This window comes from Opisthocomus hoazin, chromosome 4 (assembly GCF_030867145.1).
Source record: "Opisthocomus hoazin isolate bOpiHoa1 chromosome 4, bOpiHoa1.hap1, whole genome shotgun sequence".
NCBI classification, from domain to species: Eukaryota; Metazoa; Chordata; class Aves; order Opisthocomiformes; family Opisthocomidae; genus Opisthocomus; species Opisthocomus hoazin.
The window spans coordinates 93,009,229-93,036,393 of record NC_134417.1 but is presented as its reverse complement, the minus strand read 5'-3'; the positions used below and the strand labels follow the sequence as shown (position 1 = coordinate 93,036,393).

Here is a 27,165-nt window from a genome sequence, read left to right as displayed (position 1 = left end):
CACATAGCTGCTAAACCTCATTCAATATGGTTTTAATCGCCATTTGTGTAATGTGCAATAACTATTAAATTTAAATCAAATGCACAGCTCAGAGCATGCAGAAGGCCCTGGCCAAAGTGGTAACTTTTCCAAAGTTTCTGGAAAGCTGGACTATAGAGACAGTTTATTTATTCCTCTCGTAAACCAGTTAAATCTTAACTTGGAGAAGGGGAAAAAGTGTTGAGAGTAGCTATAGCAGGGAAGGGGGCAGGGAGGAACTGTGGGTCTTAATAGGAACAGAAACTTTGGGTTTTCCCCAACTTTTTGCAAAGATGTTAGTGTTTGGGCAGAGGTGCCTGAGTGCACTTTTACCAAATGTCTGTGCTACCAGGATGGAAAAAGACATTAGTGGGGATTCCCCATGGGGAATGGAGCCACACGGGTCATGAGTTGTATGGGGACATGACTCAGAGAGAGATGATGATGCGCTGCCTTCCCTCCTTGTCTTGCACCCTATCCCTTCCTTGGGACAGGCTAATTACCAAACTGTCACCAAGTCCTTGCCATACTGGCCCAGGGCAATGCATTTCTGTAAGAAATCCATTCCCAAGTGAAAAAGCCCTTTAGCTTCACTGTGCAGGCCCCAACAGTAACGTTGGGAGCAGTCATCTTGGATAAAGACCTACCTCTGCACTTATATGCTCCGGCAGAGAAAATTGTGGCTCTGATTTGTGCTTTCATGAAAGAGAAAAGCCTCTCCTATGAGGAAAGGCTGAAAGAGTTGGGACTGTTCAGCCTGGAGAAGAGAAGGCTGCGGGGAGACCTTAGAGCAGCTTTCCAGGACTTGAAGGAGCCTGCAAAAAAACTGGAGAGGAACTTTTGACAAGGGCATGGAGTGATGGGACAAGGGGTAATGGCTTTAAACTGAAAAAGGGGAGATTTAGATTAGGTATGAGGAAGAAATTCTTTACATTGAGGGTGGTGCAGCACTGGCACTGGTTGCCCAGAGAAGTTGTGGCTACCTCTTCCCTGGCAGTGTTCAAGGGCAGGTTGGATGGGGCTTTGCACAACCTGGTCTAGTGGAAGATGTCCCTGCCCATGGCAGAGGAGTTGGGATTGGATGATCTATAAGGTCCTTTCAACCCGAACCATACTATGGTTCTATGATTCCATGAAAGATTTTGATATGTTAGAAGAGTAGGGCTGATACAAAGAGCTAAAAGCTACTATGGAGCAGTTCCTCTTAGCAGCAGAAAAAGGCAGAGTGTATCTACCATCTACACTGATTTTCTTGCAGAGGCATGCAGTGGGTACCTGCCAAAAGTAGGGTAACCCGTCAACTCTGCACCAAGACCAGGAGTGTGGGAAGAGCTCTTGCTGTTTCTCCATGCACATGGTTCCAGCTGAAGACACCTCGTCATCTCACTGCACAGGCCCTGGGACTTTGGTGCCAAAGATCCTAGCCCCTCATAAGGCTGTGGTGGATCTGGATGATCTCAAACTATGGAGCTTTCTGACATTAGACTAACAGCGAGCTCCTCCACCTCTGTCTTCTTTCCTTCCCCAACCTCAGGACTGATTCGTTGCTTAGACCTTATTGTAAGGTTTCCAAATGGCAAACGGATTGGTTAAAACCCAGGTATTATTAAAAACAGCAACAACAAAGCAATGTCAAAGCATATTTCTTAACAGTATTTCATATATATATGTATAAAATTGTCATATGCTGGCCAATGTAAAGAAATAGAAATAAATATGGGAAAGGAAGTGGACGTAATATTAGTAGAAGAGCAATGCCAATATAATCTCCAGAATGAGTTTTTTTTCCCTCCTAAGCAAATTTCCTTCTTGAGTTTAATTTTATATCTCATTGTATGCATGCGTTGTACACGGCATTGTTCACTCCCCTGTCCTATCTGTAATCTGAAACCTAAAAAAGCAGACAGGCAGAAGAGGGACTCAGCTAAATTTAAACTGAAATCATCATGCTATGCTCAGGGTATGCGGTCAGCTCACAGCCCAGCTCTCTTTTATGAGAAAACTGCTTCCCAGAATCCCAGCCATAGCCAGGGAACTGGGTGTTGCTGCCACTAATAACAGGGATCAGGAGGGCTTTGGCAGCTTTTGCTCATGAATGCTGTCCACGTCATGGACTGATTCCTAGCAGCGGGTTAATCAGCATAGCCCTCTCCAGTCATGCATGCACCCATGGGGATTTATCCCAGCTGAATACGTGCATCCTATTTTTACAAAGATCTGTGCTCTAGATCCAAAAAATTATAACCTCTAGTTTTGAAAGGATCAGTGCAGTATTATGCTGGTCTTTTACGAACGATTGTCTCTCATTTCTGGTTTTTCTGGCTGCCTAGGGGGTTAATATGTGTGCACGACTGTGAATGTGAGTTGTGCATACAATATATATTAGGAAGAAATTATTTACTGTGGGGGTGATGAGGCACTGGCATAGGTTGCCCAGAGATGTTGTGGATGCCCCATCCCTGGCAGTGTTCAAGGCCAGGTTGGACGCTGCTTTGAGCAACTTGCTCTACTGGAAGGTGTCCCTGCCCATGGCAGGGGGGTTGGAACGAGATGAGCTTTAAGGTCCCATCCAACTCAAACCATTTTATGATTCTATTATTATGTCATATGTATATATGTGGTAAATATGTGTATACATATAAAAATATATACTATGTGCATATGTGTGTATACATGTAGGAAAGAAATGTGAATATGTATTTACGTATATCCATAGGTACATATGAATTAATACACACATATATAGAGACATGTATGTAGATAAGGGAACATTTACATCCATGTATACACCCCTATGCAGTTAGTTTTCTTTATACAAAAGTTCGGTGCACGTGTAAGCACACAAGGCACCCATGCAAGATGCCTGGATGGCCGATCTGGGGACCATTGCCACCTTTCCAACGCTCCAACAGGTGCAGCAGAGCTGAACCTTGCAGCCTGCCCTGCCAGCATCGCGCCGGGAAGGAAGGTGACACTCGGCCCGTGACCTGGCTGGAGCCAGCACAGCCTTCAGCCTGCAAAAGCCGCTCTGCTCCAGCAAACTTACGTACCCAAAGCCCAAAATAGAAAGAGTGTCAATCCATCGATCGTGTTTTCTGGGAAGCAGCAGAACATCACAGCCACTGGGCAGACGCAGCTGAAAAATATGCTGTCAGAGGTCTGCTCCTGTGAACGATCTTCCAAAAACAAATCAGTTTATAACCCACACAGCCTCGAAAAAACAGCAATGGGGAGCAATTAAATAAAAAAGGGCATCACTGAGAACACAGCTATGGTTAAAAGCAGCCTGACAATAGCTGTTGAATGCTGGGGGGGGAGGGGGGAGGGAGAAAGAAAAAAAGATATAAAGAAAAAGAAGAAAAAGAACAACAAAAAAGATCAAACGATGGTAAGGAAAATAGCTCAAACTTTTGAGTGCTTGTGGTTAGTGCTGACTAGTAGGTAACAGTCCCAGCCTGGCAAGGCTTAAAAATGTTCGTTCATTTAATGGTTGCAAAAAGAACCCCCCCAAAATGCACCCGTCTCTGTCTAGAAATGAAATGTCACCGAAAGCCGTGCTACTTGGTGACAGCACTTTATAAACACAGCGACTCAATCTGCCTCTAACATCCCTGCATACGGGAAGCAAGAGGCAGGGGCTGGCCGTAGGGAGTGCGAAAGGGCGCTGGGGACGGCAGCTGGGGGACGTGCACAGACCTTGTGTTTCTCCAGAGAAACTTGTTTTTCAGTGTCACCTTGCGGGCTCCGCTGCAAAGCCCGGAGAAAACCGTCACGGGTCAGAGAACTTGTTAATGTGATCAAGTTTTGAACATTGACACCACTGTAAGCGGACCGAAAAAAACTCAGAACAAAGCTCTGAAACATCAGCTCCATTTGTGGTTGTAGAAGATTTGGCTTTCTCTACGTAAATAAACAAACCTCCAAATCAAGCAAAGGACCCCAGTAGGCTGAACTGGAAGGAAAAACTTGTGGTGGAGGCAGGGAGAAGGAAAGGGCTTCTCCTTCTGTCTTTTTTTTGTCGGAACTTGAAATTTTGATAAAAGGGCAGGATTTAAAATTTCTGTCATCTTGACCAACCACCCAGCTGGGGCTCAGCTTTTCGGACTTAGGCTCCCCGGTGATGCTGGGAACGGGCAGGAACATCCAGTACAGCTGCGGTTGCGTAGCAAGATCAGACCACGCTGTTTTTCAGCTCACAATGAATAACGTCCTGCTTCGGAAAATAACTTAAAAAAAATAACCAAAATCAACCCCCAGAGTATGAAGTACGGCAGATACTAGTTCATGCTCATGGATTTTCTATGGGGAAGTTTTGGCCCATTTGAGACTTGGGGCTGGGTTACAGCACTATTATTTTGGGAGCAGCATGTGCACTACGTCTGCCAGCTCCGTGTAACAAAAGTAGAGCTCTCCCCTTTGCCAGTGCACTATCACGGTGACTCTTTGGCAGCTTAATCTTGCTTTTTTTTCAAGACAGTTGCAGGGCAAAGGGTGTGACATTTTAAAGGACTCCAGCTACTGTGTAACTTTGCAGGAGCTGCAAGTGTATGAGGGTGGAATGGATCTGCTGGGGGGGTGGTGGCAGGCATCATGCCATGGTTGGGAGGGTTTAGGGTAGTGATGGCTGATATGCCAATGATGGAGAAAAACACCACAGAATCACAGAATCACAGAATGTTAGGGGTTGGAAGCTAATATCTTAAGGGTGGGTGACGAGAGGATGGGGCCAAACTCTTTTCAGTGGTGCCCAGCGACAGGACAAGGGGCAAAGGGCACAAACTGAAGCAGAGCAAGCTCCAGATGAACATGAGGAAGAACTTCTTCCCTCTGAGGGTGACGGAGCCCTGGCCCAGGCTGCCTAGGGAGGTTGTGGAGTCTTCTCTGGAGGTATTCAAGACCCACCTGGAAGCGGTCCTGTGCAGCCTGCTCTGGGTGACCCTGCTTCGGCAGGAGGGTTGGACTAGATGACCCACAGAGGTCCCTTCCAACCCCTAACATTCTGTGATACTGTGATTCTGTGAAAAACATGGTAGATGGTTGTGGTGGCTGATGCTGCTGGTGGAGCCACTTTGCCAAGCTCTTTTGTTTGTCAGGGGACTTTACAGTGTAGGAGTAAGAGCTTGAGCTCGTACATCCAAACCTGACTCCTTTGCTTCCAGGAGACTTTTTCTTTATGGACGCCTTTCTGCTATGTCTTGCCTGACACCCGCCAAGCTCATTTCACTTAGGCCAACTAAATGCCTCACATGGTTTCATCTATTACTAGCTTGACTGACATGTCAACCAGCAACCTAGAGGAGTTACACAACTGTGTCATCTGAGAGCAAAATTAGTTCAGCAAAGAGTGGTTGTTTTTAGACTTGGTGAGGGAATTAAAATATTAGAAGAAATTTTCAGGCGGAAGTTTCAGCAACACACAAAATCCCCACAAAAATTCTCTTTTGGCAACTCTAAATGGATTTGTTCATCCCCAAAAGAATTGTTTTGGTAGGGTTTGGAGTGATCTAATGGGGGGGAGTGGGATTCTTTAAGTCAATTTTACATGAAATATGCCATTGCAATATAAAAATATTTGCATTTAAAATAAAAATAAGAAAAGAAAAAGTTGCCAGTATTTACAAGATGAAACATTCGGTTTTGGAAATGAATAACAAAGGGAAAATCTTTTACGTAAAAATGTTTAGTATAATAATGCTTCACTTTTTCTCTTACTTTAAGCTGTTTACCAAATTAAATACAGAAGTGCTTCACTTTTCCTGAACACTTTCCAACATATCGTATCCACCAAATGTGTTATCTGGTGACTTATGTTCCCTGTGCTGTTTGAGACCTTCTGACGACCTTATTGCAAGGGGCTCAAGTGCAATGCTGTCCAATAGCTGTGTGTGGAATGGTGGAGTCCACCTGCCCTCGTGCATGTGGATTGGGAGATGGGCCTTTTTCCTTCTTAGCACCCACTTACCAGGAGGTTTAAGGGCCTGAAGCCCTCAGGTAGTGTTGCAATGTGGTTCACAAGCTGTATCCTCGGGATGCTTCTCTTCTTCACCAGAAACCCAATCCATGAGTTATTGTCTACCTCAGGCAGACATCACAGGCAACGTCTGACCTCTCCTACACCCCAGGCTCTGCTCCAGGGTTTAACAGAGGGTATTTTTTAGGTTTTATAATTTCCTCCACGGTTGCGAACATCTGAACAAACATCTGCTGGTGAGGCTGGTGAAGGGGGAAGTTGCAGAGAAGGCGGGAAGCCAGCCATCTATAAATGGTTGAAGAATCCAAAACCATGTTGCTACAGGGAGAACAGTCAGTCTACAAAGTGTTTTATATTTCTGGTGCTGGCTGTTGCCAGAAGCTGTCTCAGTTCTCCAAGGCGGCTGTGTCATTCTCCTATCAAACCTCTGGAATTTCCCCTTGTGCTCCAGAAAACTGTGGCAACACATTCTCCATCCAAGAAAGGGAGCTACCAATTTATAGGTTACTACCAGAGCTGGAAAAACAATGACTGAAAAGTGCATTGCTCTTTCAACCCTAGAAGGTATTTACAGGAAAGCAAGAAGCAAGGGGATGTGAAACCCTGCCAGGGGACTGCCACCCAGTGCTCTCACTCAGGATAAGGGTGCAGAGCATCAGTGCCAAAGGTGAGGCTTCTTTGAGTCGGCCTGTGCTTGGACAAGCTTTCTGCAAAATGCAAAGCTGAACCTGGGCCTTGGAGACTTGTCAGGCCACAGTTCCTCACTCAGCAGAGGTTCAGAGCACAATGCTATGGCGGAGAAGATTTAATCTCAGATATTGAGGTTCAAGATTGTGTTGTATTTCTTTCCTTGAGGTATGAACCTTGTGGGTTCCCCAAATCTATTTCCCAATCTGGCTGAATCACAGATGTCTTCTCCCCGCGGTCCTCCACCCTCCCATAATCTTTAGTGATATGCATCTACCTAGTGTTTTCGTCTTCTCCAGCTCTGTCACCACCTGGGAGCATCCCATGAAGTGACTCTGAGACCCAAACCAGCACTTCCTAACCCCAAACTAGACACCACTCCTTCACACAAGGCTTTTATATCCCCTCTTGAAGGACCAGGTGAATTGAGAGCTGCAACATTGCAGACCTCATCCAACTTATTCCAAAACAAGGTACGGACCTGGAAACCATAAAGTGAGCTGAAGATATAATAGGAACAGTGGTGATATACTGGTGTATTTTTTTCAGCTCTTAGGATATCCTGTAATTTCAGTCCAACTTGAAACAATTTTTCTTCTGAAAACATTGGGGACTAAACATAAAACTGAAAACAGAGAATTGGTAGAGTTTTATGGCTGGGTTTCTATTCTGCAAAACATTCATTGTATTTTAGGTGTTCCCCATGAAGACCTGCTGGAGCATCCTGTACCGTCGTGTCACAGCTCATATACTAGTCAAGTGTCTGTATGTTGTCCCATGCTTTCCCTCCCATCAGACCACGAGCTGAGTAGAAATCACGAGGAAAGTCCCTAGGGCAACCCAGGGGGCAAATTGTAGGTAGGTATACCAAAAGAGTTGCAGAAGGCAGAGGAGATGAGAGATCAGGAGTGACTATCCAACAACAGTAAGTGATGGAGTTGTATGGGACTTCACCATGGGTCAAAGTTTGCCGACGGGGTAGTGGAGGAGTTTGTGTACATCATAACTTCTCTTTGCAGAAAGTGGAGAGGGGATGATGGAGATGATGTGTATTAATAGGTTTTAAAAGGTCTTGGTGGAAAAACCCACATGGTTGTGAAATACAAATCTAACCTCAACACAATACTGATCTCGAAGGCCTTCTGGGTCTTTTTCCATCCACTGCATTTCTGTCTCCTAAATTGGTCTCCTAAGAGCACAATAACCGCCTCCCCCCTCCCCCCCTTCCCCTTATTCTGCTCCAAAACTGGCCTGGCTACGTGAAAATCTTGCTGTTTGTGTTAGGATTCCTCAGTGTACTACGAATCAAGAAGAATATTGTATCTTTTCTGGAGGGGTTCCTTGCTTGCATTGTCTAAATGCTTCGCCCCAGATAACCTCCTGGCTTCTGGTTAGCAACAGTTTTATTAATAGGACTTCTTTTAGACTTAGTTATGTCTGGCTTATCATGCACGGAGTAGTGTGCTTGATTGTGATACTATGAGTTTATAAAAATATTCCCTGAGATACAAAGCTGTGAATGACATTAACAGCACCAAGGGGTGCGTGCATCCCTGCTGGTGTCTCTGGGACAAAACCAGCTTAGTGCCATTGTTCAAGTAAAGAGGACAGTAGCGTGAGGGCTACAGCTGATGCCATCAGTGACTGGGTGATAAGCCCCTGAAACCAAGATTGCTAGAACAACAAGAAAGCTGGCATAACACTTCCCATTTTTTATGGAAAGGGTTTCATTCAGATGTCTGGTCTCTTCAAAGAACATGCAGCACAGCCTGAACATCAGGGCAAGAAACAAGTGCAAAGAGATTAAGAGTCAGCAACTCTGTCCCTCGTATGGATTTGTACCAAATACCACCACTAAGAATCTCAGTGCTGTGGATGCTTGGCACTCATAAGAATGTCCTTGCTTCAAAAACTCAGTTGCCAACAGAAAAAATGCCAGGGGAAACACAATTTTTCCAAGTGCTAGTATATTTAAAACAAACAAACAAACAAACCCACACGGGAAATCATTCTAGTCTAGTTCCAAGACACTGGAGAGTGTAAAGCTGTATCTGGGTAAGCAAATTCACATTAAACCTGTGAGTAGGTTTTGCAGCCTCCATCTCTGGGCAATGAGGACTGTTCTACTGACCAAGCTCAGTGAAGTGTGTGGTGATGCTGGTGTGCAGCCTCGCAAGTGCCTGGGGACAGAGGTGAGCCTGAGCATCAGAGACACCACTGGGGACTTTCACTCCCTTCAACGGTCCTTGCAGTAGAGCAGCAGACGCAGAGCTGCCACAGAGCGTGGATATATGTCACTGTCTGTGGCTGCAATGCATTGGGACACATTTGTCCACTGTTTGCCTTAGCCTGACCCCATTTTTACAGCCTGTCCTCCTCCCTGGGGTCTCAGGGTCGGTGACCCTGCTGTCCTCATGGACAGCTCCACCCTTGCTCTTGCTACATGGAGATGGCTTTGGTTTTGTGGGCTCCACACCACACTGAGGGATAAAGGAGAGAAAATATAACCCCAACCATCTTCAGTCTAAATATACCCCAAAGATTGTTCCATCCATCTTCAATGATACCTTGTGGCCAGCTAAATGATGACTCACCTTTCCCTACAACTCCATGGTGGTATGTGCTGAGGGGGGAGAAAGTAGCAGCAGCCGCCACCCACACTTCTCTGCAGCTTTTCTGAAAGGAAGCTGTGCCTGGGAGGCAGGTCTGGTCAAACCGTCTTGCCACTGCCTTGCATGATCCTCCAGCTCTGGGTGGTGTTTTTACAGGGACTGTGATTAGAGGTTAGGCAAACTCAGCCCTTCAGCTCAAACCTTCCCTTTGATCCAGCCATGGGAATTTGCAGTCCTCCTTTTTCACAGTTTCTCCTGGTCTGCAGTCTGCCAAAGGGCTAGCTCATGCTCTCTGGGTGGGACTTAGCAGAAAAAGACATGTACGTCTGTGCTAGTCACCCACACTATTTTTACTGTTATTGTAGAATTGATTGACCCACTTAGAGAAAAGGAGAGCATAACTCCTCTTTTCTCCAAATACAGACCTACAGCAAGTCAAATCCTACTCTAGAAGTGCCCGTTCTTTTCTACGTGTATTAAGAAAATGTGAGGTCACTGACACGTCTGAATGTTTGCCTCTAAGTGTAACTGAGATGACTTCTTCCCCAAGAGCAATCCATCAAAGTGATTTAAATACGAGTTGCCAGCAGCTCCGGCTGTATTTCACCTGCTATTCAGGCTATTAATGCCTGAATAAACTCAATATGCAATTAGCTTCAGTCAAATTCTCAAAGCTTGGTATAATTAGACACACTAGGCATAAGGCTGCTGCTGACAATGCACCTGTATAAATGTGTTCCCCAATGGGTATTTATTTCTAATTATACTAAGGTATGTGGATTTGGGATAGGATCCAATCTAGATGATTATACTCTTGATGACAAAGACGTGTTTGGACCCCTCCACGTGTTAGGAAATGGAAGAGCATTGCTATTCTTTTGGAGGCTCCTTTCTTGCATTCTTTAAATCCTTCCTTCCAGACAGCCTCCTGGCTGCCACTTCAGTAACTATTTTGTTAATTGGATTTCATTCAAGGTAAATCACGTCTGAGAACTGCAAACAAAGTGGTATTCCCCTGAATGAGCTAGTTCAGATAAGGACTGAACAGGGCAGACACAAAAATAGTGGCCTGATTTTCAACAATGGGAGGATAAGTGTTGAATCCTGCCTTCCAAGTCCACCAGATGTTTTCTGGTTCTTCACCCTCCTAAGCCAGAAGATGCTCAGAAACACTGTGGTAGGGAGAGATAGGCGTGACACTGGTAGAAAATATGAGCTTCAGGCTGTCTGTATCTGCCTTGTAGACCCTCATTGTGTCTTGTGAATGCTAGAGCTCCTGGTGCTGCTCAGGGTACCTGGAGACAGAAAAACATCTGGCAGTTGTCCACTGAGCCCTGGGTGGAATAAAGAGGTTGGTGTTGTCGTGCTCTGCCATGTCACAGACACCCTGGCTGGAGAGCTGGCGAGTTACAACAGCTCCACCCTTTAATAGTATCAAAATCCCAACTAGATGATGAAGGGATGTGTCATGTTGCGTTTCACCTTGAAAGAAGGAAACAGGGGTTTTGTGTTTGAGGTTCTCACTAGCTTTTGCTCCGCCTGACTGATTTGCTACCAAGGAAAAAAATAAGAAGTTAAGCAATGAGAAGAAGTCAGCTTCATAAGTAAAATCTGACCCAAAATGTGTAGGGCTGTACATATGTTGGGGAGGGGGGAAGAGTCATACATGTCCACAAAGGAATGCTTCGAAGGGTGTGTATTCATGTCCTGCTAGATGTGTCTGCAGCGTATGCTTTTCATGTATGCATTTGCATGTTTATGCATACCAAAATAAAGTTTCTCTTTATTTGTGTATTCACCACAAGGGCAGTTGTCAGTCTTCCTGCACTGCAGGAATGTCCCAGTCAGCAGAGACGTCCACCCTGTTGATTTTTGCTGAGAGGCAGATGTAAATTTTGGTGTAAATTCACATTGCTGACCTGTGCCTGTTCATACAGAAGTTTGGACCTCATGTTCTGACATATTGTGTTTCCTTCTTTTGCATTTGAGCTCAGCAGTAATCTGTTGGCATCTTGGAGAATTTTTGAAGTCCAGAGCTGCAAGAGGGCAGTTCCATGTAAAAACAGGGAGTGGGACAACCCAAAAACTTAGGAAAAAGGAGGAAACATGAAGTGATGAGAAAACAAGAGACAGATGGCAGAGTCAGAGCAAGGTCCAGCAAGTTGTCCAGTACAGTCCAATATATTCCAGCAGAGTACAGCAGTGTTTATTAGAGGATGCTTTAGGAAAAGGTACAAGAACTGGACAGAACTCCCCTGAAACTCTCTCCTAAACATCAAGCAGAGACTTCCTAACCTAAGTATTTCTGTACATTTGGTAATGTACAGCAATTGATTTCTTCTCCAGGAAGTGGTCCTGTGACCCTTTACACACACATGTAACTCTGAACATCTACAGTATCCCCTAACCAGCTTCCCACATTTCAGCTGTAAGGGCAAAGAACCACCTCCTTCACTTTCCTTTGAGCCTGATTCATGCCAGCGTCACTTGATAACCTCTAGTTCAGCTGCTGGAAAAGACTACGGATAGTAGAACCCCATCGGTCTACAGATAAAACCCTTTCAGCGAAGTAACCTGGGATTTACCATAGTGCTACCATAATCATCTCTGGAGTGGGCGTCAGTGGTGGGAAGTCATTTGAGAGAGGGGAAGGAGACTACCACAGGAACACCGGCGCAGCAGAAGAATGGACAAAGGGAATCTGCAGCCTTATGGCTGGGACAGAGTTCCTAAAGTTGGGGCTGTAGAAAAGGGAAGGTGGAGGAGGAAAGGAGAGTGTAACAGCTCTATAAAACTATTTTCTTGGATTTGTGAGTCAGTATTTTTCATGGACCTCACAAGCACCCAAAATCATCATACAGAGACTAACCCAGTACTCTTCTTATTTGATTCAATTTTCTGTTTTAACTGGCTTTTATTCTTTGTCTCTTCCAGGTTGAATTCACCCCCGACCAGATTGAAGGTGAGGAAGATTTGTATCTCTTCCATGAACAGTAAATGCTATTACTGTAAAATGATGGCAAGTGCTGGGGTGGACATGGGTCCCTTGAGAAGGGAGTGGACTCCCATGCTTTAATTCATGGCTTTGCTCCTGCTCCGTCCCTCCTCCAAGTCCTCTGTTGGGCTGGTCAAGAGAAAAAGGGGAAAGTCACACACTATGCAGAATAGGTACTTATTTCATTAAAGAAAATATCAGCTTCTCTGCCAATGAGGTAAAACCAAAAAAAAGAAGAAAAAACACACTATGCCAAAACCTCAGTCCAAATATGTATTTTTTGTTTAAGAAAGCCCACTGACAAAATATCAGTCCTTTCAAGACAGACTCACAACTCTGCTTTTGAGAATTTTTCCCCATATTCAGTCAGAATTTAATGTCTTACAGCTTTGTGAAGGGTCTCCAGAAACAAGCAGATGATGACAGCAGTGGCATTTTGTGTTCTTTCAAAGCAAAACATCAGCGTTAGCTTCTGAACCCCTTGTTCCAGCCCAAGAAACTGATACTGAAACCTCATGCACGAAGTCCTGGGAACGCTAATAGTGCAGCTGTCCCCTTTTTCCTCAACTACCAGCCTGCTTTTTACTTAAAGGGATAATTGATAGAGGGAGTCGAACATCTGGCAGAATTTTCCTTTGGTCTTTAAACACTTGGCAGAACTTGATAGAGCCTATAAAAGATGGTATCAGAAAATGGGTTAATTAGAACAGATGAAAAAAAATCACAGGCTACCCTGTCAGGCTGATTCAGGGAGGACACATACAGAAAGAAAGACTTTTTAAACTGGACCAAAAGCCATAATATCCTAGAGACTGGGGCTTTGCCAAGACTTCCAGCACTATCTTGGGATTTTCAAGCACCCCTTAATGGCTCTAGTTTCTATTTTCTTACAACAGGTCAAAAGTAACTCATGATTGGAGGCGCAACAGTTATTTTCTGGGAACCTCTTCCTTTTCCAGTCCCAAAGACATGGGAGAACCGTAGCAGAGAGACAAATTTGAGCCACAAACCTTTGAACTATTCCAGCAACACACAACAGCTGGATCTCTCATCAGCTAATGTTTTGGGGATTGAATAGGACTCACCTCGTTTATATGCCTTGTTATCTCTCTCCCTGAGGAGAACTAGCTCTAGAGACTATATCAGAGAATGGGGAAAGAAAAGACCTATTCAGAAAAAAATTGGATGCTTGACTGGCCATCAGTCCATTGGAATGGCTAGGAAATGGCAAATTTGGAGCAACTCCAGGGCTGCCATAAAAGGCAGCAGGTCTAGAGCAGATGTAGACCATCTTTAGAAACAGAAAGTTGCATCTTCTTTCTTTTTGTATTTTATTCTCAAAGCGGCCTTCCGGTCTAGCTTTACTCACTGCATACACAGAGCAAGGCTGGGACTCCAGGACTTGTGAAATAGGATGTCCTTGAAATATCAAAGGGAAAGCCATGGGGCAGGAAGCAGATAACATTATCTGTGAGAGAAAGGCTATGAGACCACCATGTCAGCTACAACAGCAAACAGAGTCATACAGTGTGCTAGCACTGGGGAGAAACACTAAATCCACTCAAGGTTAATCCCACAGCTGGTTTATAGGTTCTGCAATGAGTTGCTGGAAAGAATGACTGATGACCTGAACATCACCTGGGGACCAAGCAGAAAAGCACTGCTCATCAGTCAGTTCCTCAATTCTTTTCTTCCTAGCCTCTTCTGGTTCTTTTTTTTGCTTTCCTCTCTTTCACCTGACCTTTAGAAGGTTCTTACATTCATAGACGAGTAGGCAGACAGATTATTGTTGCTAGATAGATATTTACTCCTAGATAGGTCTTAGATGTTTCAGGTGTAGAATTGTATCTACAGCATGGTTCACAGTTGTCCGTGGATTTTCACTAGCATGTGCTGTCTTCTATACTAGTTTGCACGTCAAAACCTTGCCAAGAAGTGTGCTACCAGTTTAAGAAAGTGTAGAATCCGTATTCCAGTGCTTGAGACTGTTTTATCTTGTGTTAAAAGCACAGGCTAGAAAGCAAGAACCACTTGCCGTGACTTATAGCTGTTATACAGGCTATTGACATGACTTGAGAGTTGGGACTCACAGGAGCTCTAGATTAATACATCTTTTTGGTTTGCTTTCACTTTCCTATTCTCTCCTCACTCTCTCAAGGTTGCAAGACAACCAGCTCTCCCTTTCCTTTGGCTTTCAGTTGCACTTGTTTTGGTCTCAGTTCATTTTCAGCTCCATGTTGCATTGTTAATTTTGTCAAATTTCCTCTTTCAGGAAGTCGCAAAGAGGTCAAGGTCACCTGTCATACCTTTATACCTGCTTTTAAAAAAATAGACCTCTTATTTAGAATAGTCACCTCTCTGTCTCTGTTGATCAGCGAGATATGTCTCATTGAGACTAGATGCCTATCCATTGGTCGTCTGAACCTAGATCAACAGGAAGTCCATCCTACATGTTAGGTATTACTGGCCATCAGCCATTGACCCCAGCTGGTTTTCTGGCAGCTGATTCTGAATTGAGGTGGTGGAGGATAAGCAGACAACACAGCATCTCAAGGTCTTTTCCAGCCCTGTCTTCTAGGATACTCCAGACCTCTTCCTCTTGCTAAGGAAAAGATTTTGCTGCGCCAGGCTTACTTCCCTGCAAGGATTAACTAGTGTGTTAGACCCCAAAATGTTACTCTCAGAAGGATTAAAATGGTCTGTGGGTGAGGTCATGGGTAACACACCCATCTTCGTATGTCCTCCTGCCTCAACTGCAAGTGAAGTACATTGGTTGTGGCAATGTGTATTTATGAAACTGATTTCCTGGCCTCTTCAGCCCCCTAAACTGCTGAAAAAAGAAGAATATGAGCTATTCAAGATGAGAAGATAGGTAGCAATTAGGCATGTGAAAATATACACTTCTCCTGCCAGTGGTTTAATGGCTAGCAGGAGGACAAAGGAGACCATAGCCATGCTGGTTTCATTGCTTTGATGGAAACTTGCATTAAGCCTGCAAATGCAAATGCAAATGCAAAAAAAAAAAAAAAAAAGGCTGCTTCTGTATATTGACAGAATGGGGTTTCCAAACCCACAGGACAATGAGCTGGTGAGTGGCTGGTACGTCTGATTTTAAATTACAAAAAAAAAAAGAAAAAAGAGAGAAATATGAGCTATCAGTAACTATGATGAATTGCGAGTCTTTAGGAGGTGGTGCAAAGGGTGCTCAGGCGATTGGTCTCAGGGAGTAGGCAAGCAGCAGGTGAATGAGTAGCTCAGGGAGCTGAGTGTATTTCTTATCCACCTCAGCTGCTAAGACCCCTCAGGAAAGGACAGAGCTGGGAGTGGGGCTCTGGCCCCCTTCCACTGTCAGCAAGGAGCCCATGCAAAGCCGCTATTGCCCTCTGCTGGAGTGAGGGCTGCCAATGGGACCTGGGCTCCGGCCGGTGACAGAGGAGGCAAAGATCCAGGAGAGAGAGGCAGGGAGAGAAAGAAAGTGAGAGCAAAGAGGACAATGCACCGAAGTAAACAAAGGGAGTGTTAATTAGTCCAAAATGAGAAAATGCATCGCTGTTAGAAAATGTTGGATGAGGAAGGAAATGAGTAAGGTATGAGTGGAATGATAAACATGAAAAAGAGGGAGCAAGGAGGAGAGACAAACCCAGCAACACTATGAGGAAGGAGAGAGGGAAATAAACAAATGAGAAGAAAGAAAAAAGAGGGAATAAAGAGGAGGAGAAGGAATTGAGAAGGGAAAGATGGAGAACGTCTGGTATGCAGAGTGCATGACTGAATGGTTGAGTCAGGATCTAAGGAAAAAAATATAGCCTTACTGTGTTTGGAGAGTGGGAGGGAAACGTACACAGAAGAGTAACAGTAGGACAAGGGGCAGATTCAGGGATTCTTTAAAGTCAAACTTTAAAGTCAAAGGGATATTTGTGATCACTCGTAGACTGTGCACTATGCAGCGTGTTCAGTAAAGGATAACAGCCTTTTACTGTTACTTGTGCCTTGAGATGCTCTGTCTCTGCAATGTGTCTGCAACTCCAGTAGAGAGAGGCAAACACGAGTAACTGGTGTGTCTGGGGAAGTCTCCACTGGGATCCTACACTGGCACCATTAATTAGTGGTAGAACCGGGTCCCTCTCCCATGGCAGTGCTTAAGGTACTGCTGCTCGAAGGGACTCCCTCTTTGGTCAGAAGTAAAGAAAAGACATGAGGATATGTTCACAAGCCTGTAGTGGAGGGGAGCTGGGTGCGTTGCAAGGGAAAGGGCTTTGCATAGACAGGCAGGGGAGAGCAGGCAGATGTGATACCACTGGAGGGAATGAGTGCATCTCCACAGATGAGATCTGGCCTGGCATCGGTAGCTAATGGCCGACGAAACCTGAGTTCTCCAGATACGATTGGATAGGGTGATAGAAAAAAGAAAAATCAGAGCATTCTTCCAGATCTGCTCCTTGACACAGGAATTGATCAATTATAAGGTTTTCCATACAGCTTCACCCTGCCCCACCAATAGACTGCTTGTTGTGTGATTATTCCAAGAGGTTTTCAAGGCATATCTTGTTACCTGTTAACAGAGGTGCTCGTTTATCTCATTGGGCTATGTCAGTGCTCTCTAAGTGTATAATGCTGAATACGATATCCAGTTAGCTAATGAGCAGAACTGCTATTGAATTCTGTGACATCCTGAGTGCTCCTGAAGAGCTGGAAAGCTCTCAAGGCCAACCATTTCTATCAGGTTTTCTGCACTTCCTGATGTTAGCTGAGACGGAAATACCATGAGAAGAGCATTTGACCTCCAATTCCATTCCCTGATTGAAATAGAAAATGCAGGGGCGAAGAACACAAACATTGCAGATAACAGCAACAACAAAGCTCATCAAACTTGTTCCCAAACTGCAAAATAAATGGGTCAGGCAGAGTTAGTTAGGGGGAAGGTCTAGACTTACTTTGACTTTATTTGAGGGAGCATGGCATGCATTTCTTTTTATCTTTTTGTCTTCCAGAATTTAAGGAAGCATTCTCACTCTTTGACCGAACTCCTAAATCTGAGATGAAAATCACATACGCACAATGCGGAGATGTCTTGAGAGCTTTGGGGCAGAATCCAACCCAGGCTGAAGTCATGAAAGTGCTTGGCAGACCCAAACAAGAAGGTTGGTGTCCTCCTCTGTGTTTGTTTTGAAAAAGATCACTCCAAGATTTTTTTGTGAAGCAGATGAGGTCTTCTTTTTCTGGTGGAAAGATTGAGAAATAACAAAGGATATGGAACAGCCTCTGCAAATCACTAACAGAAAAGTAAAAGAGGAAAAAAATGATCTTGCAGTCAATATGATTATCTCAATTTTAGGAGAATGAATTAATTTCATGGCCCTGTGCATCAATGTGTTTTACAATGACAAGTTTTTGCCTTTTAAAATTGCTTTGATGACAGGCATTCACTTGTGTTTACTGAAAATGCAGACATTTTGAAGACATCCAAAGAAACAAAGGGATAGACTGTGTGTGAGGACATAGCTTGTTCTACAACAGTATATATTAGAGGGTCTGTAATGACTGGAGTGGTATCTCCCTTCAGCATTCACCCTACACTGGATATCTGTTCAGCACAAATGAAATCTCTGCCAGATCATATCTACATTCAGGCATTTTCTAGTTACTTCTCTGTCCTTTCCTTCCACTGAGGTAGAACTAACAACTAGGCTCTCATTCAACAGCTATGATATGTCAGGATATGGCAATGACATAGTGGCAGGTGGGACAAGGAGTCATGTGGAAACAAAATGCCCTCTGATGCTCTTGAAAAGCAAAAAAAAAAAAATCAGGAAAACGGGATGCACAGCCCCTGTCCTGTCTATTTGCTCTGAAGCTCCTCTCCCAGTATCTTTTTAAACATCTCTGTGTTATAGGGCTGATTTCATACTGGGAAAGAGCTTCTCTTACTGTCTTCTGCTTAGTTTCATACTTCTATGTTGCATGAAACCATCTTGGGAGTCTAACAGTATTTTATTTCCTTGGTGTTCGCATATGTCAGACACTAGGACATATCTATCTATCTATCTATCTATCTATCTATCTATCTATCTATCTATCTATCTAAAACTCATATTTCTTTCTTTGACAGAGTTCTTTCCCACTCTATCCACTCTTCCATCTGTACATATGATATTTCTGTGCTCTTTTCTCCTCTTCAGCTGGCATTTAGTGCCACAGTTCTACTCTCACTACCTACCCATGGTGGATGCCCTGTGATTAGTCCTCAGCTCTCCTGGAATCTGCCAAAACTTTCATTTCTGCCTGTGTCTTTGTAGAAATGAACTCCAAGATGATTGACTTTGAGACCTTCTTGCCCATGCTCCAGCATATTGCCAAGACAAAAGATACAGGCACCTATGAGGACTTCGTGGAAGGTCTGCGCGTGTTCGACAAGGAGGGAAATGGAACTGTGATGGGGGCTGAACTCCGCCATGTTTTGGCTACGTTGGGTAAGGCGAACCTTTCTTCATGCAGTTTCATCACTGAGGTCTTTCCCTTACAGCTTGTACCATTATGGGTAAGCTTTACGGCAAAAATGACTGGGCAAGACTTCAGCCATCGGTTATAAAGACCAGAACAGATTCTTTAACAATGAAGCTAAAAATCACTGACCTACAGCTCAAATATTTATTTTTCCTTCCTTCCTTCCTTCCTTCCTTCCTTCCTTCCTTCCTTCCTTCCTTCCTTCCTTCCTTCCTTCCTTCCTTCCTTCCTTCCTTCCTTCCTTCCTTCCTTCCTTCCTTCCTTCCTTCCTTCCTTCCTTCCTTCCTTCCTTCCTTCCTTCCTTCCTTCCTTCCTTCCTTCCTTCCTTCCTTCCTTCCTTCCTTCCTTCCTTCCTTCCTTCCTTCCTTCCTTCCTTCCTTCCTTCCTTCCCCCCTTCCCCCCTTCCTCCCTTCCTTCCTCCCTTCCTTCTTTTTTCTAGTATTTTATATCTCCAACAATTTTTATATTTTTGTCACCATAAATGTATCCAGACATTGGAAACCTCATCTATTCCTTCAATATTTGTCTCCTTTTTTCTGCACCTTCAAGAAATTTTTAAGATGAAGAACTTTTTTATTAGTCATCTGTTTAACAGAAGTGTCTCTGAAATAGAAAGGCCCTGTTTTAAAAGAAGGGATCAATGCTTCCCAATCCTCTCAAATTTTGACATCAGAAGCTCCTTTTTTTACAGAGAGTGATGACAACAGAATGGGTGCAGGAGACAAAAATTGGCTGTAACTTAATGGCGGGTTTCCAATTTGGATGAGAAGATACCAACATGTTGTCATCTGAATGCAGTAACCATTTCTCAAGATCAGCCTTTTCTATTCGTGTCTGTCCACTATTTTAAAAAGGGATGAACCCTTGCAAAGGAGATTTGATCTAGACCAAAGGATTCCAATAATGTATTTTGACCTGGGCTATCAATTCAAAAATCCAAACATTTTATGCCCAGGGGTTTTCATTCAGTGACAGATTCATGTCTATTAATGACACAGGGAATAAGAAAATCAAGCAGTGCTATTTCCTTTTTATTACTGATGCTATCAGATTGGTTTGGGAGCTGAATTCAGTGATGACAAGAAAACCCCCTCAGGGTTAGAACTGATGCCCTGTCTAACCTTACCTGGGACAAAGAAACCACTCTGTGCAGGTTTGTGTTTCACAGTCCTACGAGAAATGCTTTTGTACTTACCCTTCTATTTCCAGTGACCAGAACACTGTGGCAATGTCTGATTTTCAAGTACCGACAGGAAGTATTTCAATCTTAAGAATTAACTGTGATTTCTAGTGTGGCATCTCTAAACACTGGTCAAATCCTAGGCACAGCCATATATTCTGTTAGTTAGCATGCTTTTCTGTTCAGTTTTTGAAAAAACATTTGATTTTTCACATGTTCACATCAGCAGACGACTTGTTCCTCTGTGCCAGAACTCAGTGGTGGAAAAGTGGAACAATATGAGTAGCAGAGCACGCCCAATACATACTATTTTATTTTCATTTTGATGATTTCAGGTGGCCAAGAAGGCCAATAGCATCCTGCCTTGTATCAGAAATAGTGTGTCCAGCAGGACTAGGGAAGTGATTTTGCCCCTGTACTCAGCACCAGTGAGGCCGCATCTGGAATACTGTGTTCAGTTTTGAGCCCCTCACTGCAAGAAAGACAGTGAGGTCCTAGAGTATGTCCAGAAAAGAGCAACGAGGCTGGGGAGGGGTCTGGAGCACAAGTCTTGTGAGGAGCGGCTGAGGGAACTGGAGTTGCTTAGTTTGGAGAAAGGGAGACTGAGGGGACACCTCACTCTCTACAACTACCTGAAAGAAGGTTGTAATGAGGTGGGGGTCGATCTCTTCTCCCAAGTTACGAGATGAGAGGAAATGGCCTCAAGTTGTGCCAGGGGAGATTTAGACTGGATATTAGGAACAATTTCTTCACTGAAAGGGTTATCAAGCACTGGAACAGGCTGCCTAGGGAAATGGTTGAGTTATCATCCCTGGAGGTATTTAGAAGATGTGTAGACGTCGTTTCTATGGTCATGGTTTGGTGGTGGACTTGGCAGTGTTAGGTTAATGGTTGGACTCAATGTTCTTAAAGCTCTTCTTGAACCTAAACAATTCTACACTTCTATGAAATCCCCCAAATATTTTCTCCCTTACATTTCTGTAACTCTTCTAATCTCATCGTAAAATCAGTGCCTAATATCAGAACCAGGAGATGAAATGGGTTCTTTGCTGAACCAGAATGAAGCCTTACAGGCAAATAGGCACCTAAGATTTAGATAATTAAATTAAAAGGAATGGATCACTGACTGAAATCAGGGATCCTAAGTTTGACCTTGGAAGCTTCCTGAATCTCAGACTCAGAGGTAGACTAGATGATGACTCTGCTAAGAGTTTACTCAGTTAGGACTCGGTTAAAAAGTGACTAACTCCTTCAAGATTTGGTGCTTAGAGAAAGCTTATTCTTAGAAGAATGAGTATGTGAACATAATATTATGTGGGTTTCCATATTTATTCTGTCTTTCAGGTTTTCATATCAAATTTTCTCAGATTGCAAGTTCAAAATTAAGTTTCCTAGCAGTCAGCAACACAAATTAAACTGAAGAGAAAATCTGCTCCTCTTCTCTCTCACTCTCTTTTTTATTCTTGGATTCTTTGAAATGTGCTTTGTAAATTCTTCAAAAAGTGGTTCAGGTACTAAACAGGCATTTTGCTTTCTACCCAGGTGAGAGGCTGACTGAAGAGGAAGTTGATAAGCTAATGGCTGGTCAGGAAGATGCCAATGGCTGTATCAACTATGAAGGTAGGTATGATCACTCCAGTCTGAGCAGTGGTCGTGTGCTTGAAGGCTTTCTTGCAGTTATCCTGAGAAAGTTCAAACCTGTGGAAGATCTGACTCACAAAGATCAGGATGTGTGCTCTTCCAAATTTTAGACCAATTCAGATTCTATAATTCACCTGATATACCCTATCTGCTGAAGCTTACCTATATTTTCCAAACCTGAGTGAACATGGCCCTTTCAGGAGGTAGGGCTGGATATTATTATTTTGTTTGCCTATTTAAAAAAAAAAAAAAAGTTGCATGATTTTTTCTATCTGCTCCCACGGTTACTTGTCCTCTCAAAAAGAGATACACATTCCTTTTGAGACCTCTTTACAGAAAATCATTAAGTTTTCTTTCAAAACCCCAGCAAAAAATGTTGTCCTTAGCATCTTCTTTGTGTCCTAAGAATCCTGCAAGACCTTCCAAACACTTTCCATTTTATTCCACTGTTATTGTAGAAAACCAGAATAAAAGCATTTGGTCATGAGTACATAGACCATGGTTCTCTCCCATGTCTTGCAAGCCTACGTGCTTCAGGCTGTTCAATAAAAACACTATATTCTAGCAGGGATCATGAACACCTGCTTTTCTACACAGCCAAATCCTTTTAAAGGTTAACTGGTGACTTTCAATTGTATCATCATGGTGATTTTGCTGGTCACATTTGCTGAATTTTTTATGAATATTTGGGTTGGTGGTCTCCTTCTATTTACAAATACCAGTGGTCCAAGCTCAGGGAAAATTCTTACAAGAAGTTTATTGGTAGAGATCCATAGATTTAGCCAACTCAAATGACACATGAACTTATGATGAATTCAGTGAAATTCATAGCATGAGGGGATTATTGGGAAGCAAAAAATACTTCCTTACTGAAAGAAGTATTTTTCCTTTTCCTTTTGAATTTCAAAAATATATATCAAGGATGCTTTTTAAAATGGAGAGTAATGGAACCCCAAACTTTCCGAAACAAAAGATTAATTTGTGTCTGAAACACCTTGTTTGTAAACATGAGTTCATGGGAGAGATATAGTCGTGATACCTGACTTGGGGACCTTCAGTGGATTCTGGAGGTTCACTCCAGAGGAACCATCAGTGTCCCCTGACTTAGTACAAATGTGCTGAAGTCTTGAAAGTCTTGTAAGATGAAGACCCAGAGTTTCTCATGGCTGTATACTTTGGAAAGCCAGTTCCATATGGCAGACAGGGGTAAGGGATTAAGCAAGCTATGGACTGACTGATGTGTGTGGTCATTTCCACTGGCTACCTAGACTGCGGGCTACACTGCGCTGTATATATGTTATTTTAAGGACTTAAAAAGCATTTAGCACCTGGTATCTGGAACCTAATTTACAAAGTGGCATGGTCTTCATTGCATCAGAGGAAGCAAGAAGAGTAAATTTAAATAACAATCAAGCTGAGATACCCAGGATGTTACTGGGCTCAATGACAGGGAACTGGTTAATGACCTTTCTCTTTCTCTTCTTTTCAGCTTTTGTGAAGCATATCATGGCTAACTGAATGCCAGGTGAGTCTCTTCTGTCCTCCTTACATATCCTACTATTGTGGTTTTGGCATCTGAGATAGGCTTGAAGACTGTGTAAGTGACTAGTCAAAGACTGAATATTTTCAGCATGCTGTACAGGGAAGCAGGACAAGAATGAATAAAACATTACCTTCATCCTACCAAGTGCACAGAAAATAGTTGACCTTTCTGCAACTGCCTGGCAAATCTGAACACCTTTATTTTAGAAGTCCAATGTAATGTATCCTAAAAGGATTTGATTTCCAAAGAACAAATGCTCCCTCTTTTATGATTGACTGGAAACTTCAAAGGATGCACACTTTTCATGTCCAGTTACAAGTCTTGGGTCCTAGACTACTAAAAAGGCAAGGAGATAGAACTGACCTGACTAGAGAAAGGGCGGGAAAAAATACAAGGAAAAGTAGATAAGAAGGAGCAATACATGCCTATGTCACTGAATCTACAATTGGAGGATAATTATTGGCCTTCCATAAATCTGGCTCCCAACATCTCCTGGCAAATGGGTTGGTTTTCCAGGAAAAGACATGAACTTTGTCCAGCACAGCCTTTGACTTTATTCAGTAGAGTTCTCCAAACCACAGTACCATTAAGGGTATCTCTGTCTCACCATTACAAATGAGCTGAACTTCATTTCCAGTATTTCCTGGTCATCATTTATTTCTGTATTCCTGGAAAATGTGCCCTCTATTTTCAGCTGGCATTCACTATTATTCATCTCTGTTCAGCTCTTGGGGAAAGTCTGATCCGAGAGTTAACCAGCTCCATGTATTCTTCAAAGCATCTGATAGATGAGGAAAAGCAGTGGCTTCCTTCAGATTTGTTCTGGTTGTTCTGGGTTTTGTTTGGTTGCTGTTTTTTTTCTTCTGCTTTAGTTTATTTTTCTACTCTGTTCTGACCAGGCCTGGCTTTGTTTCGCTTTTGGAGCTGACGTTATCCCAACCCACTAAGACCAGTCTGCTGTGTGGTGACTCTTGATTATGTTCGCTGGCACCACAGGAAGAGAATTAAATAGGAGTCACATCCAGGTCTTTGGGACTTGTGTTCCAAGACATAATTGAACAAAATGTAAACTGGCTAAAAGAATGACCTTTTTTTCTTATGATGGTCCAGTTTTCTTCCTGAAAGACATTTATCTTCTCTGAACATGCACTCAGTTTTCCGATACTGGCTCCCAGTTTTTGATTCCAAAGGTCTGGACTGGCCCACAGCCATAGTGGGTAATCCCACAGCTAACGTCATCTTTTCTTGTTGTTTAGAGATGTTTTCAATCCTTAATTCTATCCTAAACCCACTGCCACAGGAAATGCACTGTGATGATAGGCGTCATTCAGGGGTGGCATCTTCCGCTCCCTACTGTGTTGCTGTTGGCACGTTTAGGGAAAGATAAACGCAGTCTTTACCCTTGAAAGGCTGATGGCCCTTTGCCGTAGAGCACATAACAAACAACTCCTAAAACACTGAATTTGAACACAGCGGGAATCTGGATCTGAGTCCAAATTTAAAGTAGTGGCTCATGCTTCTTGGCCATTCACATACGCTAGAAGAAATCTAGAGCTGTATCTCTGCATAAGAACTGAACTATGTCTTTCCCTTTCCTTTTCCCTTTCCCTGTCCTTTTCGCTTTCTTTATGTTCTGAGCACAGTTGTTGTGCCTACTCTGTATTTGACTTTCCCACTGGCTTGTCCCCAGCTGCTATGTACTATGATACAGAGTAATCAATTACATCTTCAATTATGACTCTTCCACTAATTTTTTCAGCCCCCCCCCCCCGGTCAAGTACTCTGCAGGATTATAGCTAACAATTCTTCCTTCGCAGTAGGCATTGCTGTACAAGACACTCCCAGACTGTCTACACAGCTAGTCCTTACACTGTTCTATAAGGCTGCCCAGGGAGGTTGTGGAGTCTCCTCTGGAGATATTCAAGACCCGCCTGGACAAGGTCCTGTGCAGCCTACTGTAGGTGACCCTGCTTTGACAGGAGGGTTGGACTAGAAGACCCACAGAGGTCCCTTCCAATCCCTACCGTTCTGTGATTCTATGATTCTGTTCAGTGGGAAAGACACGGGCAGCAGGAGACATTAAGCTTTTTCACACAGATAGAAAGCACTATATCCTACTTGTGGTCCAGTGACCACTGCAGTATGGAGCAGGGCTGTGGGATACATGCAGTGGTCTACCTGGACTGCCTGCGAAGACAATGCACACAATTGTCCCCCTGCCACGTGGCTGAATGTGTGATGAGCAGGGTCAACCTTATCTCGTGGTCTCTCTTTTGGGTACGTATACTTTCATGGGAGATGATCAAACAGCCCACAATGCTAGGAAACAACATCTTTGGGGTGTTGTCTGAATTTTTCGGGTATCTACTTCTCTAATATAGATCTTGTGTTACAAAACCACCCTATTTGACTTCAAAGATGTAAACTCAGATAATAGAGCAGTACATCTAGAGGGACAGTCCACAGTGTGCACACAGAGGCTCAATTCAGTGTCCCACATGTAGCTTCTTGGTGTTGTATGAGATGTTCCAAGTGTCTCAGATACCCATGGCCTCACAGATGGGATGCAGAGCCCATGGCAGACTTCTTCTTTCTGGCAGATGGCAGCCAGGCAGGATACTCTAGGACATGTCAAGTGGCTCTAGGTGCTGAGGTGTGGGGGAGGGAATTGAGTCTGTGGCTTGAAGTCTATAGGTGAAATACTAGAATTCATCAGTATTTAACTTGGTGACATAGACTTCCTTGCCTCCTGTCAGATAAAGATGCTTGCTAGTAGGTGTCTACATGAAAGTGGAGTATCTCTGTCTCCCGACCTAAAGGAGGTGCAGTTAGATGGAGTATGAATAGTGACTCACCTCACAGGAAGAAGAGACTTGGATGCAGTGAATGCAGCTGCCAGTGCTGAGAAGGACAAATCTCTCACGGACCATATGCTATGTTTGCCATCTGTATGGGAATGTTCTGAACATCTCAGGGCTCTCAAATTGCATCAGATACTTATGGTTCAGGAACTGAATCGTGCTTGAAATCTAGAAATCGGCTAAGAGAAATCCCTGTGCTCAAATGTTGCTGATGGGACACTGACTAAAGATAACAGAGGGGCAACAGAAGTAGGGGAAACTGTCTAGTGGTTCAGGAACCGGGCTGTTTTTCTGGAAAACTGACTCTTTACTGTAGTTTCACTTCTGACACGGTTATATTGCCTCTCCATATCACTGCTTCCCATGTTTTCTCTATCATTTACTTGTTGAGGGTAAGATTGATGGGTTGGGACTGACTAAGGATATTTTGTCATGTTGTGTGATGTCAGCTGGCATCTTTGTAGTGCAGAGACAACTCAGCTGCAGGCCTTGCTGCCAATAAGCTGAGTACAAATGCATGAGGATGACTGAGGCTGATTCTTGGTGGCGTTGTTTGTTTCTACTTTCTTCCTCTAACGCTTAAAAATAACTTTGTTTTTAGGACAAGATAGGCGCTGAGAACCCCAGATGCTGGCCTTGGATTTTGATGTAATGGAATGTCTTCTCATTTTTCAGCCCAGATTCCCATTACAGAGCTACAGAATGTGCTGTCCCTAAAGTTATTTGGATAAATGCTTTTTTGTTTGTTTTGTCTTGTTTCTTCATGGGAAGAGGGTGGCCTCTGTGGAGATTCAATGCACTCAGGAAACAAGAAACTGGAATCTGAACTATGAATACCTGGACATTGTCATTCTTTTCTGATACAGAATATACACAGAAATACAAAATTGTTAAGGGAGAGGGGAGAAAAGGGGAGTAACTTTTTCATTACTAAATCCATCAGAAAATGTATTTGTCATTTAGCCATATCCTTCCCCCCTCTTCCTTCCAAAGCAACTGGTCCTTTCTCATTGTGTTTATTGCATATGTAAAAAAAAAAACCCCCAAAACCAAACAGTTGTAAAAGAGTAAGGCAGAAAGGAAACTAAACCAGTTGTATAAATCTCATGTATGCAAGAAATACTCTAAATCTTTAGAGAAAAATAGTAAAAGT

At 43.4% G+C, this 27,165-nt stretch overlaps 1 protein-coding gene across 1 annotated transcript in view; it reads left to right on the top strand.

Moving 5' to 3' along the window:
- The window catches only part of MYL3 (myosin light chain 3), a 38,700-nt gene extending 11,793 nt beyond the window's left edge, over positions 1-26,907 (top strand). The window contains exons 2-7 of the mRNA XM_009938326.2: positions 12,223-12,250; positions 17,275-17,424; positions 18,580-18,753; positions 21,510-21,587; positions 23,098-23,133; positions 26,614-26,907. Of these exons, the coding sequence (XP_009936628.1) occupies positions 12,223-12,250; positions 17,275-17,424; positions 18,580-18,753; positions 21,510-21,587; positions 23,098-23,126 (459 nt within the window). The 3' untranslated portion in view covers positions 23,127-23,133; positions 26,614-26,907. The remainder of the gene's footprint in view (positions 1-12,222; positions 12,251-17,274; positions 17,425-18,579; positions 18,754-21,509; positions 21,588-23,097; positions 23,134-26,613) is intronic.
- The last annotated feature ends 258 nt before the right edge of the window (positions 26,908-27,165 follow it).